At 39.9% G+C, this 19,920-nt stretch overlaps 1 protein-coding gene across 1 annotated transcript in view; it reads right to left on the reverse strand.

The window, feature by feature from the left end:
- The window catches only part of LOC118411199 (glutamic acid-rich protein-like), a 41,641-nt gene extending 22,482 nt beyond the window's left edge, over positions 1-19,159 (reverse strand). Inside the window, exon 1 of the mRNA XM_035813282.1 lies at positions 18,885-19,159. Within this exon, the coding sequence (XP_035669175.1) occupies positions 18,885-18,972 (88 nt within the window). The 5' untranslated portion in view covers positions 18,973-19,159. The remainder of the gene's footprint in view (positions 1-18,884) is intronic.
- Positions 19,160-19,920: the final 761 nt, after the last annotated feature.

Genomic DNA, 19,920 nt, shown 5'->3' on the forward strand with positions numbered 1-19,920 from the left:
ATCCGGTATTTCACTTTTATGCGTACCCAGACTACGCATATAAGGTCATTGAATGTATATGGTGATTGTGAACAGGCTTGAGCACCTGTAGGAGATTTCATACGATTTTACTTCTGTAAGAATTTGGTGTAAGGTGGGTGGTCACAGCGAGTACGTACTAACTGTCAAACAAGCTTGTATTTGAAAAGCTGCTTACATATATCACACTGAGTGTGGCATTTGCCATCCAACCGTCCATGCGTCATTATACATCAAGAATGGATTCCCTATATTTTGTATCATCGGATACTAAATGCTCCTGTTGGATAAGCTTAAGTTAAACTGCATTCAGGGAATAGGATATCATATGCCAACTGTATGTGCAAATTAAGATAAATTCAAAAGTGATACACTTGGCATATCATTTAGATCTGTGGCATCTCTTCTTGCTATTATCTCGAATTATATTCTTTGATTTTTTCGACCTTTTCAAGATGGCGAATTGCGATTCCGCCCATATTTCGTTCCACAGACGGTAGATGGAGTGCGAGCGATCTATCCATCATGGGGGCGACTAATTGGCCGCTGGCACGTATGGAGGCAGATCCTTTGATACTCTAGCCCTGGTCTACGAATAAATTACAATCTCTTCTAAAGGTCAGGGAGGTTAAACTGATCCTACGACCTATTGGATCATGATGTCTACTGTGCTGTTTAACAAATATTAGCTTGCACCCTGTTATTTAGCAACGGCAAAAGGTCATAGCAGCAAAGATTCTAACAATGATAGCAGAAAATGATATTGCTTTGTTGCTATTATATTTCAATCAGATACGGAAAGTAGATGATAATAACTAACAAAAGGGTAAAGCTATTAGTGCATTTATTGATTTAGCAGACATGACATGGGATAACTTTTAACATTTATTTTACATTTTCTTTGGTAAACTAGCACATTCATTTGTCCGAGTAAATTCTAACATCTTATATTTTGACTTTAAAGACCTTTTTATATTTCAAAGGAAAGCAGCAGCTCTTCATCATTGCCATTGTTATGTACCGGATTCTGCATTGTCAGCTATAATGGTGTGGACGTTTTATACGTGTGCATATATAAAGACATTTTGTACAAAGAAAGAGCTCATCCAGCCTAAACTGTAATGGCAATGCCATTGGCTAGAATCAATGGCCATCCCCCGCGTATCATAGAAATGACCAAAACATGATGCCACGGTACCGGTGTCGCTTAGAGCTTACCATCTCTTATGGTGTGAACGTTTTATATGTATACATGCGTATGGACATATGTACAAAGAAAGAGCTCATTCAGCCTTAACTATAATGGCAATACCATTGGCTAGGATCAATGCCCATCGGTCAAGTATCATAGAAATGACCAAAACATGATGCCACAGTGTCTCTTAGAGCACGAAGATGCAATTTTCCATCTACCCTAATGGCCAAAAAATGTTCCTCAATGACCAGGTATTACCATGAAGCCAAGCGGCCATTGAGGATCAGGTGGTACAAGCTGCTACATCCGTGACGACTCGAGGGGAAGATCAAGTTTAATGTCTGCTATCAGATTGACTTCGTGACTTCAGAGAGAGATCAAGTTTCGACACACCTGCTGCAGTAAGGGTTTATTGCCAAAAGTCTGTTGTAGCGGCTGTAAACTTCAGTTACCTTCAAGTCATTTCACAAGGGACGTGTCTATCTTGAAGCCTTATTGCAACTAGTTCACTCCAAGATTCCATAAATGTAGAAGACGATTTCTAACTTTTAAAGAAAGCAAGGCTTACATAAAGTAGTTTTGTCTATGTAGCTGGTCTAAATAGTTACAGACAGCGCGAAAAATATGGGGGTGTTTTAAGGACAGCTCTTGACACATAACTTGATGGTCTCTAACTTTGAAGGAAAGCAAAGCCCGTGTGTATTCAATATTCATGTCTATATTTCTTGTCTGAATAGTCAAAAGCATCGCAGAAAGTCTAGGACTGTTTTATAGACAGTTCTTGACACATAACTGCGTTCTTAACCTTTGTGAATGACAATATCCAAATTCTAAATAACATGTTACATTTTAAGTGCTCTTGTCATTATAACGACTTTGTAGAATCATTAAATTATAAAGAAATTCTTAAAATTTCCATGCCCATTTACAGGCTCATGGCTGTAAAAATATGCTCGAAACTAGAATGTGAGTATTGTCGATGAAATTTAGACATCCAGGTCATAAGATACGCCCCCAAACAGTTCCTGATTATAGACAAGCAACTTGATATGATTTGGAAACGGTTTCAACTAGCACACACTAGTTTTTGTCAGTGTCAGATGCTTTAGTAACTGCTTTTTGGCGAATGAGAGTGTTGTATTTCAATCAATGATCGACAAAGTTTCCTAGCGGCGTGCAACTGATTCTAATTCCCCACACGTTCTGTTGGTTCCCTCGCTAGCAGTTTCCTGTGGAGAGCAGATGCTCCTAGAGCCGTTTATGAGTCGATCAATCCTGTAACTCCCCCACATAAGCACGAGTTGTGCTTCATTAGCTCTCGGGCAGCTGTGAGAACGCTGTTGTGATCACCCCCTGTGGCTCCAAAAAGTCATGATCCTGAGTGTCTGATGATCATTTCACTGTTTGATGCCCCCGTGCTTCAGTCGCAAAGTTTCAGTAAGCACAATAAGCACGCTGCAAGTATGTACAATTATGCAGTACCATAATGAATATCTAGGGGCTTGTATCTCACGTTCGTTAGTAAATTAGGAGAAAGTTGAAAGAACCCAAAATCGTGAAGAGATTTCCCATAAGTTTGGAAATAAATACATACACAATAATACCAGGTGAGCACAGCACTTACATGTAATTATTCAGTACCGTAATGAATATCTAGGGTCTTGTTTTTGTTCCATTCGTAAGTTGGAAAAAAAGTTACGAGAACCCCAAATCTTGGAGAGTTTTGATTTGGGGAGATTTGACATAAGTTTAGAAATAAATTGTGGCTACATACACAATGATATCAGGTGAGCACAGCAAGTACATGTAATTATGAAGTACAATTATGAATATCTAGGGCTTGTTTCTTCCATTCGTAAGTTGGAAGAAAGTTATAAGAACCCCAAAACTTGAAAAGACTTGACAGAAGTTGTAGCTACATATATACAGGTATAAGGCGTGCGATGATACCACATACAATTTCGCCGTATTATATAAAGGACAACATCATTATATGGTTTAGATATGTCGTGAAAAACTTAGTAACCTACTGAATGCAAAGACATAGTGATCGTAGCACATACCTAACATAAATACTGCACAATAATACAAATACTGAACCGTATCGATAGACCGTACGTAATTATAAGCTTATAACTTTCTTTTTTTCTGATAGTTGATGCAGAGACTTTAGATACCTCGTGTTTTATTTCCCTCAACTTTCTTTGCATTTACCAGCGCAGCAGTTATCAAAAATGAGTGGGTAGACATCCCTTGATATGTGTTACAGCAAATAAGAACTGAAAGGACTGTCATAAAATCCGTTACACATATTTCATAGTTCCATTATTATCCATTATAGCTGTCTATTGGGATGATTGATGATGAGTTCTGCTGCCCCTAGGCGGCTTGAAGTATCATTTCTGACGCAACGAGAGATCTTGTTACACTACGGGAGGTCCCTATCATATGTTACCACAACTTCAGACTCATTCACCGTAGAGCCTGTGTGAGCAAGATGAATCAGTAATATGCGAGCTTTCGAAACGTTGTTAAGATATTTCATAAACCCATATCGTTCATGGCTGTCATCCTGTCATTTTTCGTTCTAAAGCAAACATTATGCGCTAATGCAGGTTGCAGATCACAGTCACGAAAACATCTATATTATACTTGAATATCCCTTTGGTGCTTACAAATAACATTCGTTAGGATTCGTTACAAACATATCGTTCACTGCTGCCATCCTGTCATTTTTCGTTCCAAAGCAAACATTAGAAGCTAATGCATGTTTCATATCCCATTCACGAAAACATCTATATTATACTTGAATATCCCTCTGGTGCTTACAAATAACATTGAGTGTTGAAACGTGGTAGGATTCGTTACAAACATAATCGTTCACTGCTGCCATCCTGTCATTTTTCGTTCGAAGCCGGCAAACATTATGCGCTAATGCATGTTTCATATCCCATTCACGAAAACATCTATATTATACTTAAATATCCCTCTGGTGCTTACCAATAATATGTCATTTACGACGCTTTGAGCGTCTAAAAAGCTATATTTATGAAAGTTTCTGGTAGTATCTTTGCTTTCTATACATACTTTCTAAAAATGCGTAGTGGATTTCCAAGAAACCACCGTTGACAAATAGCTAGGTAACTAATGTTAATAAGACCTTAGGGAGGCCCTGTGAATCGTTACGTAAATGACAGCAATCTGCTCCCAACTCATCAGAGACTGCATCCTTATCTAATTGGATTGATTGAAGCATAATTTTGAATTGGTTTGGACAATCTTTATTCTCCTCTTACGTTCGTGTTGACATTTCGAGATGCCGTATTGCATCATTCTTAGTGGAAATGCCTCATTAGAAAGTACAAGGAGATTTAGATACCAGAACTTAACAAAGTTTATAGGCATAAACTTTCAGACAACAACATGCTCTACTGATTAACGACTTTTTCAGCACCTATATCTGATCAATGTGTTATGGTCAGCCTTCGACGGGGAAAGATAAAGTGCAAAGGACGGAATTGCCTGCAAGGGTTTCTCTAGTCTTGTTTCTATTGGAACTCTCTGTTATCATGGAATATATAGGAAGCTTGATAGATAAGCAACATTTGAACAAGCTTCATTTCAAGCCGGAATGTGCCAGGATGTGCCTGAAGATCAGATTTGAAACATCCGAATTCTTCAAACTGTTGTGAAGACAACTTGTCCTGTCAACTACTTTCGCATACAACTTGCTGTATTGTTCAACCATTCTGACAGAGCCTAACACGTCGTTAATGCATATAAATTACCGACTAATAAGTATCTATTTCCAGCTCACAAACAAAGTTATAAACATAATTATCGCTCGTTTATCTCGATAATGAACCGATACCTATGTGATCACTATCAATACCATAAAACTTAATAGAAAGAAAAGTTTCTTTCAGAAACCTCATACCGCAAGTGAAACATTTTATGGAATCCTATCAACTCTCGATCGATTCAACTTTTGAACCAGGTCAACCGATGGTTGGGCACAGACCATAATGGGCCCCATTGTTCACCTATAATGCAGTGGCCTACTTTCACAAGGTTTTCTTTCTCTCCCATTCAGTAGGGTTGGCCTAAATCCGTCATAAAACTATCATTAGCAGCTTAAATAAATTGGTCTGCTTTTTAATGGGTCATAGGGCAGGTGTAGTTTCAATTAGTGTAACCTTTGCATTCAAGTACTTGTAGCTTCATACAGACGACAAATTGTAACAATATTGTTGCCCTATATCTGTATTGTTAAGATCTGGACAGGCCCGTTAGTAACGCCTACGCGACTTAACGAGAATAATACATGAAGCTTTACCAGTAGATGGATAGTCTGGCTTTGCCGCCATAGCATAATCGCGTCGGCAGAATAACTCTGTGGTCAATGTAACTCATACCAAATCACCAAAATTGCGAATCACAAATCGCAAAAGATTGAGTGCGTCATGCATTGACGTCTTGTAAAACCTATTTCCACCACCCATCCCCGCTTCCTTCTAAAGTAACAAGAGCATTGCCGTAGGAATCGACCTGTCCGATCTTAACTTGAAGCGTTCACCATGACTAGAAAGCAAACTGAGATAAAAGGGAGCTTGAATGAACGAGTTAAAAGCGTTCCTAGGTCGGCGACTGTAAAGTAACATTGTCCAGGGATTAGACCTCAATAGCTAAATTGATCGCGATTCAGAAGTGATTTTCAAGCTCACAAAACGGATTATTTTTCAGGGACCTCTGATGAATAAGTGGTGATAATGTTCAAGATGGGGCTATATCTGTTCGTCTTTAATTTTCAATTTGCAGCTTCATCGCGACACACAAAGATACAGAGGAGAAAGTGCCGCTGTCACGGGAGGGCAATCAAAAAGTAATTCTGTTTCGTCTCATAGGAGATCCGCTTGCGTGCGGCCAAATCTGGGACACGTTTGAAACCCAACTCGATTGCCGTGGTGCTTTGCAGTAACCTAAAACTCATTACCCGGTATCACTGTGATCCCACCCTTTTTGAGATGAATGAATAAATAAAAAAGATATTGCAGTATCAAACTTTGGGGTTGTAACATTCTACAGATGGTGAAAAGGTGAACACACGTAAAGGCTGCTGAAAACATCACAAAACGTCTTGGTGAATATGCATGCTATTAGTGAATGCAATCAAGTGGACTAGACAACAGAAAACGTTAAATCAGAAAAAAATAGAGGCTCTTTTACCCTCCGATCTTTGTATAAAATCTGTTTCTTTGTCACATTTTTTTCTTTATTTCACAACAACAGACCCTAAAAATTACATAGGCGAACTTTTGTATCTAAGATTTGTTAATGGCTATTCTTGGCATGGGCCACTACTCTGCAGCTGGCGCTTATACAAACACTAATGGCCAGCTTTCCAAGAATATACTCTCTGTATACTATATATAACGCGTACCGACATAAGCTTCCCTTTTAACGAAAGTAGACAGCACACTATAGCGGACAGGTAATGGTACCAGACGGGCTTGTATATGGGGGTGGGATGGCACAACAGTCCCATGGTAATGTCTTCTGTATCCTTATCATCAGTTGTGAAGTACCAAATGGATGGACCAGGTGGGTGAGGGTAATGGGTACTTGGTTGTTCTTATCAGATAGCATCTCACCAGTTGCTGTAGATGTATGCTTTTGTGAGTATTTTTGGCAACCCTCAGAGCTAGACCTACATTTGCAGTATGGACTGAGACTCTAGCTGCACTTTGTCTTGATACCACGTTTGCAAACGCCTTTGCGTTGGGACATTCGAATTCTTCCATTTAAATATCATTGTTTTGTAAGGAATCTACGTATATACTCATATCAAGTAATCATAAGTGGAAAATCTCATCATGTGCAAAAAGCTTTAAACCAAACGTCACTTTCAGCAAAGATAATGTTCATTTACCATTCACACCTCCTTTTTAAAATCTGTTTTTGAAACGATACACGATATGATGTGACGAATACACCTCGTAATGCATATGGATCTTCCTAGTACTCTAAATGGAGTATCTTACCGAAGCTGTGCTGCGTCGCAGGCGTTACCTCGGTCTAGCGATTGTACAATGAATTTGAATTTCAATGAATTTTTATGTTTTACTTTGTGTGCTTTATTTGTTGTCTTTTTATTGATACTTGCACGATTTGTTGGACAGTTCTATCAAATGTCATGGGTAACACAAATTGAAGTTGAAATGCAGCAACGCCTCCAACGTGCTACAATCCAGTGAGATAAAGAGAGAACTGAACCTTGTATTATGTTTTATATCATTACTGCAATTATCGTTACTGTTATCATTATCATTAGCTTTTTATTGTATATAAAATATATTGATTACCGAATAAGAACCTCTCTGCTTCCAATAGCATCGACAACTTTTTCAGTTACAGACCTTGGTATCTCACTGTACTTGAGGCACCGGTGCGGCACTTCTGGGTTGGTTCACTGCGGCACTGTTGTGTTATGTTCGCCAATTTTTCATAATTTAGATTGCGTAATACGTAAAATTACGACTTAGAAGTTAGAAGACAACAAAAATGCACAAAACGTGAACATTCGTTCTGAGTGTCTAAAATTCGTTAAGTAATCTTCGGATCCCTCAGTACGTCCCATTGATGTTATGAGAGGAATACAAAAGAAAGAAATGCCGGATGCTATCAGTATCATGTACAACTGTGCGTCGGTTTGTATCCGCGCTGCTGCTGTGGTGGTAATTGGCTCTAGCGTGGGAGGATATCAAAGCGCTACATACGTCAATGGCTCCCCGGTTTCAACAGGCGTCATTCAACGGGCGCTTCCTGCCATAACCTTTCATCTCCATCACTGGGCTATCAATCAGAATTATGACTGACAGGAATTTTTTCAGGAGTCTAACGGTGTAAGAAAAGTATGAAAAAGAAGCGGTGTAGACGTCTCTTTTTGCCTTGGCAAAGGCAAAGTGGAGAGAATTGAAGAAAGACTGATTGCTGCCGCACAGTGTCTGACCGTTGCAAAAGAATCAGAACACAGTGGACTGCTACTATTGGTAGCATCAATTTGTCGTTTTAAAGTGACCAACGACGTCCCGATCTGAGTTGTTCAATCAAACGATTCAAAGTGAAGACACAAACAAATCAATAAAAAAACAAGGCAATAAAAAAACAGGAAGTCCGTTAAGGATGGCGTTTTTCCACTGCAAGTTTTGTTTTCAAAATCATCAATATTTCTGTTGCCAGATGGTGCGCTTCCAAGGTACCATGATAATTGTATAGATCCTAATGATGCCATCAGTACCCAAACACGCCAGTGGATCTTCAGGTCTGATATATTTCATTCATCAGTTGCTTCCTGGCCGACTCTTTCATCTCCATCAATAAACTGAAGACCGACGGAAATGAGATACAAAAGTGTAATGAGGACATGGAAGAATAACAAGAAGGAAGTATGTGTGGGAACAAGATGGCGTACATTTCTGGCATAATTCTCTTGAATGGGAGGAAATAGGACGCCATATCAAGATACTCCAAACAGATATATGCACGTATTAGTACATTCATTAGGCCTTGGTAGCTTAGCTCGTATCGAAATCATAGTGCTTTACCCAAGGCATGGGTCGGTGCCTATACAATTAGTGTATATTACATCCATCTCTCTTCAGTCTAAACCATGATTCAGCGGTCACTTCGATTTAATTTCAATTTAAATCAAGGACTGATTTACCAGTAGGTAATTATACATGCATTTCAGAGTCGCAACGGAGGTACTTATAGCATAATTGAGACCACCTGTCGCAGCGCAATTCAAAGTGTGTGTGTGTGTGTTTTTCTCTCAAGATTTTCAAGAAACTGATATCTGTCTACAGCCCTTCGACTGCTAACGCCTGATCTCATAGGTTGTCCAAAACACAGCAAAGAGTACCAGGGATATCCATGAAGCTGATTGCATTATATGATTAGGGTCAAATGGTCTGGGTATCGCGTTATCCTTTATCCCACCAATGGTTTACAAACGTGTGCAAAGTAAAGAAATTCAATGTTTTTTCTACTTGCCACGTAGCTTATATTACAAGAAGTCGTGTCAGGGCCGTTTTCATTAACACTCGACCTCTCTAGCTAGGTCAAGCGGTTTCCAATCTCTGTGCAACCATTGATTTTCTTTAATTGTGTGAAACCTAAGAAAATGTTTGATGTTCACTTTCTGATCAATTTGTAATTGCTGCAAGTCACGTCACTTGTGATACAAGTCGCTGTGCAGGGGACCCGTACATAAACACTTTTATAACAATGTAAAATGGTTTTGAATCTAACCCACTACTTTTTTTTGCAGCATAACGTTTCTATCTCGTACTATACGACCTCGAGAGTGAATAATAGAAATGATTTCCAACAAATTGTAGTGTCAGGGACACTCGCATAAACCCCTTTGCTTTTGCCTCAAAAGACTTTGAGTCTGTTCACTTCTATCAAACCATCGTTCGATGAAAGATACATTTCGCCAGCTTTCTAGTCACGTATGCAACCACAGAATGATGGACAGTGTCGCGGTGTCAGAGACACTTTTATCAACTCCAATTTTTTGCTCAAATGTCTCTTTTCAGTTTGTCACATCATGATCATCGTTCAATAAACTTTGCAAAATTCATGACAACTTTCTAGTCACGTACTAGACAACCGCTTGATGATGGACAGTGTCGCAGTGTCAGGGACACTTTTATTAACTCCATTTTTAATTGCTCAAATGTCTGTTCGCTTCTATTACATCATGATCATCGTTCACTGAACTTTGCAAATCCATAACTTTCTAGTCACGTACTAGACAACCACTGGATGATGGACAGTGTCGCAGTGTCAGAGACACTTTTATTAACTCCATTTTTTTTGCTCAAATGTCTGTTCACTTCTATCACATCATGATCATCTTTCAGTGAACTTTGCAAAATTCATGACAACTTTCTAGTCACGTACTAGACAACCGCTGGATGATGGACAGTGCCGCAGTGTCAGGGACACTTTTATTAACTCCATTTTTAATTGCTCAAATGTCTTTTCGCTTCTATTACATCATGATCATCGTTCACTGAACTTTGCAAATCCATAACTTTCTAGTCACGTACTAGACAACCGCTGGATGATGGACAGTGTCGCAGTGTCAGGGACACTTTTATTAACTCCGCTATCTGTGGATCAAATAGTCTTCAGTCCGTGTTACGCTCCATCCCACCAGTGGTTCACCTTTATCCCCTTCTTAAATTACCCATATCCAAAAGGTCGGAGAAGGTCGGGGTAATTAATGATACATCTTGAGATGATGAGGAGCGGATTGCAGTCATACGTCTTGTGGAGCCCGGGGGAACCGGTAATCTTTGTATGGGGAGAGCTGGTGGTGAAGAGGTCGGGTATTCATTGACGTAGATTGTAGCGTGATCGTTACTGTTGATACATTCTTGTGGTTTTAGGTTGTATAAGGTAACGATGATTTATTCATAAGATGGCAAGAGAATTTGGTTGTTCCGTTCGTTTATGAATGGGAACTGCCAGACTCCAGGAAAGCCTGTTTTCGTTAACACTCCACTTCCAGTAGGACGGCGCTTGTTATGCGGCCTAACATTTGACATATCGCTCAACGAAGTGTTTAGTATAAAGAGACGAATCTTTTTCCGGTTTTTAAGTTTTCCTTTTCAGTCACAATCTAACATTGTGTTGGCATACTTAGTATAAAAGTTTACCTATACCGCTTTAGTTAGAGCGCAGCGCGATCGCAGACTAGCGGAAAGGGAGCCTAATTTTTTTCAACATGTTCACTATACAAATCAGACGTAATATTTCCTTGTGACAATAGTTTGTATTGTTTCAGAACGTTCTTTTGTGCTGAAGAGAGTAAATATGACTTAGAAGACAACAAAATACAAAAAAAGGTAAGAAAATCCGTTCTTTATCTCTGAAATTTGTTTAGTATCTTTCGAACGCCTCAGTGACGCAGGGTTAACACAAGTGCAGTGAGAGTGTACCTTTAACTTTTCAGGTTTCCTTCAAGTTGACTTTCGGCACGTTTTCAGTAATCAGGTTAAATCAATTCTCGCAGGGGTCCCATCTATTAAATCACGCTTAGTTACCAAAAGTCGAAAGGTGATATTGATATATGTGCACCGGCCCATTTAATAGATATTAGGCATCATTGTTCCCTTGTGTGCGCGAAATAACGACCCTAACGTTTAGACGTTTAACGTTGATCTGGTCACAATCTTTTTGCGATGAGTTTATAACATCGAACTGAAAGCGTTCTTGGGACAGTTGTGGGACATTCAGTTGCGTTAAAATGGAATCTGCAAGCGCGTTACGTAAAGCATGCGTTAAATAGCTTTTCCTGAATTTACGCATGTGAAGGTTTGCTTAACTATTGCTCAATCATTTGTCCTGTTATTTTTCCAGCGACCTGAAGACCTCATAGAGGCTAAGAGCTTCATACTGACTTCACGCGGACTTAAACATACACTCGAATGTGAACCCATATCATAGGTATCTTGTATGTGCAACCTGTAGTATTTCTAAACAGTTTGTCCCACTAAAATTCCTCCTACGGAACCATAATCACATATATGTAACTGCTCGTTACACGAGATATGGATACGTTTGACTTATCCTTCTAGTATGACGTATGACGTATCAAGATATTGCACCTATATCTATAATGAGTATCATATCTGCATCTATAATGAGTATCATAATACTGTATTCCTATTCCTTACATAACCAATTTTGGTCAGTAAGTAACATATAGCGATATATACGGACATATACTCAAGCCGACTTAAATTCGAAGGTTTAACACAATATGCATGCATGTCTTTTTGGAGTAAATCCGTTTTCTGGACACACTTGGCCGTACCAGTGGGTGGGGGAATTGAGTATCGGCCTATGAGTCATCGTGAAAACGTCTAAACCTTTTTTCTAATGTGACATATAAGGCTCTTGCTTTTATTATTTTTATCGTTATGTATGCATTCACGGAATGATTGATTTTAGTTTATTCAGTAAAGCCATACTTTCCACGTCTGTTTTCAGGAAATCGTTTTCTGGACACACCTTCTGTTCACAACAGTAGGAGGTGTGGGATGAATGGGGTATTAACGTGACGCTAATTTCCCACAGGACACGTCATAAGACCGGATACTGCACCAGGTGGCTCATTATTCCCCATTCCATCCGCTAACGTCACCATTAGTGCATAACCACCTGGATGCGTTTGCACAGCTAAAACGGCCTGGCAGATTGTTTGTTGAGCAAATATACTCAGGAATTTATATGGTAGGATTTCCTGAAATATACGTTGCTGTATACTTGATGTTTACTGTACAATTTCCTGTGACTCTTACACGGGAGGCTACTGTGTGATTTGCTAGAAAAGAATGACTGGTAAAGGGCAAGTATCCTAAAAAAGAGCGTATCCCACTTGCACTAAGTGTGGTATGTCACTTCATTTGGAACACTGTTGTGGCACTGCGGGGTTCGTTCCCTGTGTTATTTTCGCCTCTTTTTATGAATAAGATATTGTGTAATACGTAAAAGATTGACTTAGAAAACAGCAAAATACACAAAACGTAAGAAAATAAGTTCTTTATCTTTGAAATTCGTTACCTTTCGAACCCCGCAGTGCCACACCGGTGCCCCAAGTGCAGCGAGATACCACCTTAAAGCTAAGGTTTTGCTGCCGCTGTGCGATTTGAAGCAGTGCAAAACTAATTTTACCGATAAAAACGAATCTTGTTTCGTTTTGTGTGTTTTGTTGTCACAGTGGAACGTTTGGGGTGATATTCTCTTAGTCTTAAGTAGAAAGATCCAATTTAGGACGTAACGTGCCCGAAAACGTGCCATAGCTTTAATTCGATTACTCAAGAGGTTGCCTTGTTTAAAAAGGATGCATATAGATCGAAAAACATCCATGATGATAAACGATAAACTCAAGACATTAAAGCCAACCTTATGTTTGATTCGTGGAGAAAATGTTTTTCTTTTTCTTTCCTTTGAAATCGACAATTGCAATTCATGGTGGCTTTAGGGTATCGCTATCAAAAGCAAAAATCACATATTTCATATCTGATGTTTTTTCTCTTTTACGTACATTAAATACGTGTTTTATTACTTAGTGGTTATGCTTTAATGGCAGTTTCCTATGATCTATACAAAGTGCGTCATACCTTTTTATCGCGAACATATGTTGGATTAAATTGACCTTTACAAAACATAGCATTGACGTGTATCATACGCATACAATGCCAACTCATTGCTAACTGCCAGGACTATAAAGCTTTGATTTTCTTCTTTGGTTTTGCTTGTTTTTGCTGCGTAATTTTTACATTATACTGCGACATATTGTTTTGTCTCTATATCATTTATTCCATGCCGTTGAAATATTAAACCCGCTTGCCTTACGCACGTACGATGACAAGCCTTCCCAGGGGAAATTGAATACAAATAGCGCTGATTATAATCATAATAACGCCTATTACCCCGACTCATCCGTTATGTATTACGTTTGCGAGAGATAGAATTACTCATCGATAGCTGTAGACACTTGCGTTGATAGCGATTCTGTTTCTGGAATGGTAGGTCGTGAGTTCAAATCCCAATTTTTGCCACTTAAGGTGGTATCTCATTGCACTTGTGGCACCGGTGCGGCACTGCAGGGTTCGTTCACAACGGCACTGTTGTGTTATTTTCGACGATTTTTTAATGATTTAGATATAGCGTATTACGCAAAAGTATGAAATAGAAAACAAGAAATACACAAAACGTGACAAATTTTGTTTTTTTTTATCTCTGAAGTTATTTCAGTAATCTTTTGAACCCCGCATTGCCACACCGATCCTCAAATGCTGTGAGATACCGTCTTTACTAGGCTTGTACACTATTATATTTCATACGATATTAAAATAAGTTTTGATTCGTTTCCCTTCTCAAAAAAGTCGGAGAATTTGGCGTTAAACAACAGATATATTTTTCAACAGTGATAAACTCGCATACAACTCAACACAAAATGCGAAGTACACAGCTAAGAATATTCTAGTAAAGTTTGATACTACAAAATGAATGACGACAGCTTCTGCCTTCAGCTATATGAAATTATACTCCTCCCCACGACTCGAGGATAAAGAAAAGCTACGCTTTGGGAAGTGCAGTGATGGAGAGGTTATCTTTATCGTGCATTACATTGCCCTGCCTGAACACTAAAGGATGTGCATGATTTACACCACATCAGCGGACCTCGACAACCTTATTCCATTCATGTAGAGTCCAAACCACACACGACATCAATCACTCTTATCGTTTTCAATAGCCCAGTTATTGTAAGTGGTCGTGGGTTACAAGTATTTGTCCTCTCATGTCATTCTGCAAACATAAAAGACAGGCGTTTTAGCCTGATGTAACGGGCTCAGAATTTGATGTTATGAAGGGTTATGGCTAGGAATTTTCCTTGAGAGGATCTAAATCAGGTCTGATATCACATAGATGATGGCCATTTCCGCATCGGTTTTGTCTATTGTCGTGACTCGAATCTTTATTTCAAGCAGTTTTGCATGCCTAGCTTTACAAAAAGACATTTTGTATGTCTATAAGGGCTTTTGGAATGACGTGGAATAAGTATGAGTGGTGGGTAAGTATGATATTTTAGCATGTGGATAAATGATAACGGTACATAAAATCGCAATGGTTGGGCAATTATGATTGCGGGTGAGGGTTTCAAACAGCCTGTCATCAAAGAATGCAGGGAAAAAATACATTATCGATGGTTTGCACGTTTGTTGGAGCTATTTTACTTATTTTGCGTGTATCTTTTCAAAACGTTATCTAACCAGCACATATAACATTTATATTTGTCAAGAAAAAAAACTCCAGTTTTGAAAACTGTTTGCACAGCCATATTTTGTTATTTATCCCTGGTTTGGACAACTATAAGACACAGTTAAGGTGGTATCTTACTGCACTTGCGGCACCGATGCGGTGAAAGATTACTCAACGAATTTCAGAGATAAAGAACTAATTTTGTCACGTTTTGTGTATGCTGTTGTCTTCTAAGTCATACTTTTGAGTATAACGCAATATCTATATATTATAAAAGATCGGCGATTATAACACAACAGTGCCGCACCGGTGCCCCAAGTGCAGTGAGATACCACATTTAGATATATGCAGTGCGTGGGCGTGACTAGTTCTCCAGCCATACAACCATCCATTGCCGCGTGCCACAAAAATCTGATGTGTTACGCCTCAGGGCGGTTTTACCCGACTGAGTAATATAGATGCACGTACAGATATCGCCAAACCCCGAGACAGTTATATCTTATTATCCGTGAAGCTTGAATCACAACTTAGAATAAGCTTATAGCTTTCTTAGATTGTGTATTACAGTTAGATATGCAGGGATTAGCATGGTAGGTTGTTCGGTGTATTGTAAACACCCTATCCAAGAAGTCTACGCTTGCGAAGCTGGTGTGTTATGCCGAACGGCGGCAATACCTGTTGACTATATACAGATTTATATACGGCTTTACGCAACACATCTAGGATGTGGAAAATCCTTCGGGTTTCAATACAAGGCTGACACCTTCAGAAATATGAATGCAGTTAAAACTACTCATGGGACCGATAAAATCTGGTTTTTGCGGGAAGGTGGTCATTATAAACAGGGTTCTTTATGCTTGTGGCAATGGGGAATTTTCTAAGGGACCGGCAAAAAGTGGTCAGATTTGGCAGGAGGTTCCGATGAGGAGGCTGTCACGGTATTTTTAATTGATGTCTGTATCAATGAACAAAATCATCTTAGGGACCACATGAACCGGTCTTCATGTAAGAGGGGATAAATTTTGGTTATATCTCACTACACTTAGGGCACTTGTGCGGCACTACGGGGTTCAAAAGATTTCTCAACGAATTTCAGAGATGAAGAACGAATTTCCTTCCTTTTTTGTGTATTTTGGTATCCTCTAATTCATACTTTGACGCATTATGCAATGTCTAAATTATTTTTAAAAATCGGCGAAAATAACGCAACAGTGCCGCAGTGAACGAACCCCGCGGTGCCACACCGGTGCCCCAAGTGCAGTGAGATACCCCTTTAAATGTCCAAAATTCGTTGCTCCAATACAGTAGTACGGCAATTTGCTTCTTCTTTTTCTTTCTTTTTTTCTTCTTTTTTTGCTAAAAGCTTCCTCCAGAAAACTTTGCCATGCATCTCTTTTATCTATACATACACACAGCGGTCCTGGATACGGATAAAGATTACCTTCTGACCTCGGGGTCTGGCTGGATTTTCTTCTAATAAAGATAGGATATGATGACTTGGCGTCGTGGCCAGAAAAGGTTATGAATAAAAGATGCAGACATCACCATACGTAGGGGCGGTGAATCGTATGATATTACGGCCAAAGAGGGGGAAGTATATGTTTATGATAGACTAGAAACAGTCATACCTTCAAGTGCAAAAGTTACCAACCTAGGATTGATATGCTAAAAAAATTCGCATTTTCACAGAATTATAAGAGAGTGGAATATGTTATCACCAAGTACAATAGGGGCATCTTCTCTGGATAGTTTTAAAGAACACTTGCAGATAGATGTGCAAAAGTTAGGTGTGACAGGTCGTTCAGTGTAATAAAACTAGCTGCTGTCGCGCCGCATGCCTGCGAAGCTGGTGTGTTTCACAAAAGGGCGGTTATACCGGCTATATAGAAACAAATACAGAAGATAGTGTGTTACGCCGAAGGGCGGTTATACCGGCTATATAGATACAGATACAGAAGCTGGTGTGTTATACCCAGGCTATATTGATACAGAATTGAGTCTCAAGACTTCAGCGGGCACAACCAACCATCCTAGCCCTCCTCTAGCCTCGGTTTGCTCGTCACTTTACCGCAAAATAATGTAGAGGTCATTAAAAGAGAATTGACGGGTGTTTGAATATTGAATATAAATTAAACAGGAAAACCATCGGAGCAGTTGACGCGAGCTGGAATCAGAGTGGCTACTCCCACGCGTCTATGGACGCAGACGCAGCCGCAAAAGCAACAGATTTTCAAGTGGACCACGGCACCACTTGCCGATAAGTTGCTTGTAGTTTTGGGAGTCTGTGTTGAAATCAAGAATCCCTGCAAAACCAACGTGTGTGGCACAGATTGCTTGGACTATCTAGTAGCTAACAATGCCCATCCTATGTCACACACCGGTAGGGCAAGTAACTTTGGCGTGGGCGTATTGAAAACCGAATTTTTCACGCTGCTAGCGCGGTTTGTGGTCATTCTGGATGGGCGTCGCACGGCCACCGCGGCGTACCAGTCAAGTCACACCTACAAACACCTTTTTGTGCACTCAAAAGAGTAGGGGTCAACCGCTGTGTGCACTAGATTAAACCAATAGTGCTGGCTGAGTGGGCAAGAAAGAAATATGAACGGTAGACGATATAGCCTTTTAAAAAAACTACAGTAGCTGGCTAGTATAAATGGCTGGCTGTTTATTCCTGCTAAAATTGCTTGACCTTATATGAATTGTTATATAAACAAAAAGCTTGACCTTTTTTTTTTAATTCTATAAAGCGTGATATCAAGCTCATGTTTCTCCTTTCCGTTGTAATGAAGTGTTATATGATCCGTTTTAGCCCATGCAATTTCACAAATGTACTTTCCAAGAACGCACTGTAGACGTAGCCTCCGTCACCGGCATCTCTAAGGCCTTGGCGAAAGTTAGTTCTTTTTTTTTTGGGGGGGGGGGGGGGCGTCGATTCGCAATTTTTATCCGGGAATACGACGGAAAAGGAAAATATGCCGGGAAAGGAAAAATGCCCGGAGAGTAATATATGCCGGGGGGCTTGTACCGGCCCTAGTACAAGCCCCCAGGCATACATTCCACCAAAAAAACAACTTTCACCAAGGCCCTAGAGACACCGGTGAAGGAGGCAACTGTAGACGCGTGGAAAATGACAAAGTTCATTACAGCGCGGCGCTTCCATGGAGCTGGCTCTGCTGGGAATTCGCGTCGCAAACGTGTGAATCAAATGATTTGACGTGTTAGTCCTGGGCGTGAGCATTGGGATGGAATAGCAAATACTAACAGATGTCAAACGTAATCCTTTTAGCAGAAAATATGATAGATTTTTCCACTACCGTCCGTCAATATGCACCCATAGGAACTTAATGTTCTAACAGTTATTAGCTCCTTTTCTGCTTTGATATTTGCACGGTGTTCATAGCAATTTTAGTTCAGTATACCACTAACGGAAAATCAGTATTTGAGCACAATTTTCGGGAAGTTGACTGGCGATTATTTTGTGCAAGCTTTTTGCCAGAAAAGAATTGGGCAGCCAAAAACGCCAAGAGAACATTCCCCTCATTTGCATGCACAATTATTCATACGTCTATACAGGCCCTAACACAGTAATGAATATCAAGTGTTGTTTTTAGATACACTTTTATGTATTGATAATTTAGCAAAAATCAGATTTCTCTCCTTTTTGAGGATCAAGCAAAAAGATCTCTTCTCACAAACCTACAAGTATAAGAAATCACATTGACTAAACAAAATGTAAAAACATCTGGTTGAGACAGAGCACCCAGCATGGTAACGCACTACGGGATATCATTATGTTTACATTACCCTGCCGTAATCAGAGCGCGCTTACCTTTGTTCACGGGGGCAGCCCGGGCGACGCCGAAAACGTAGCATATGGCCAGCGTCAGGACGCACACACAGACTGCAGACTTCATCATCTGGTACTCTTCGGCGATTTTTTAAGGGACAGAGATAAAATGTTTTGTTGACGGAAATCAGAGAAAAAAACGGGTTAGAAAATTAAGACGATGAGTGGGATAGAATTGCCGGTACGGTAGTTGAGATACGGGGTATAGCGAGAGTGAGTCACGCGCTCGTGCCTGCTCCTAGGGTAATAAAGCCGCTTAATGGAAGCGCGGAGATGAGATGAGTGGACGGGTCCATTTACTACGTGCGGGGATGTCAATTTATCTCTTCCCTATTTTTGCCATGCACTTTTCTTATTGTATCAGATCATTTCCGTTTAGATACTCTTCAGCCCATGTAATACTTCTTTTGCGTCTAGAAGAGTATCATGCCGAACGATTGAAACTTAATGAAAAAATGTTTATGAAGAATGATTAACCTTACGAATATCGTGAAATCGACTCGTCCAACCCACGATATTTATGCTAATAAGCTCTTGACGCAAATGCGGGTGTCCATGTCAAAAGAGTAACGGATGTGTGACGGCCCCGGCACATGGCAGCGACTTTGAATGGGAAACGAGGGCGCCGGAAGGCAAAAGGGTGCACTAATGGAAATGTGCCCTGTTATCGGATGCTCTCGCAAGTCTCTTGAAGTTGTGACGTCAGGAATACGTCACATCATGGCGCCCGGTGTGAGATACCGCTGTGAAAAAAATATGATGAAAGGGTCTAACTGCGAGAGGCGCTTTCGATGCTGTTATACATTCATAACACCTGGCGTCGCTGAATTTTAGTGTCTTTGATCGAGAGGCTTTGAGAGGCTTTATTTGTCCATTTGCTGTAATACAAATTCTAAATTGTACGCTGCTAGTCTTCCTGGACATATATAAAAGTACACACATGACATGACATAACGTAACACATACAAATACTTATGTCTGCGATGGGATTTTCAGCAAATACAGCGGCCGATACAAT

Source organism: Branchiostoma floridae, chromosome 3 (genome assembly GCF_000003815.2).
Source record: "Branchiostoma floridae strain S238N-H82 chromosome 3, Bfl_VNyyK, whole genome shotgun sequence".
NCBI classification, from domain to species: Eukaryota; Metazoa; Chordata; class Leptocardii; order Amphioxiformes; family Branchiostomatidae; genus Branchiostoma; species Branchiostoma floridae.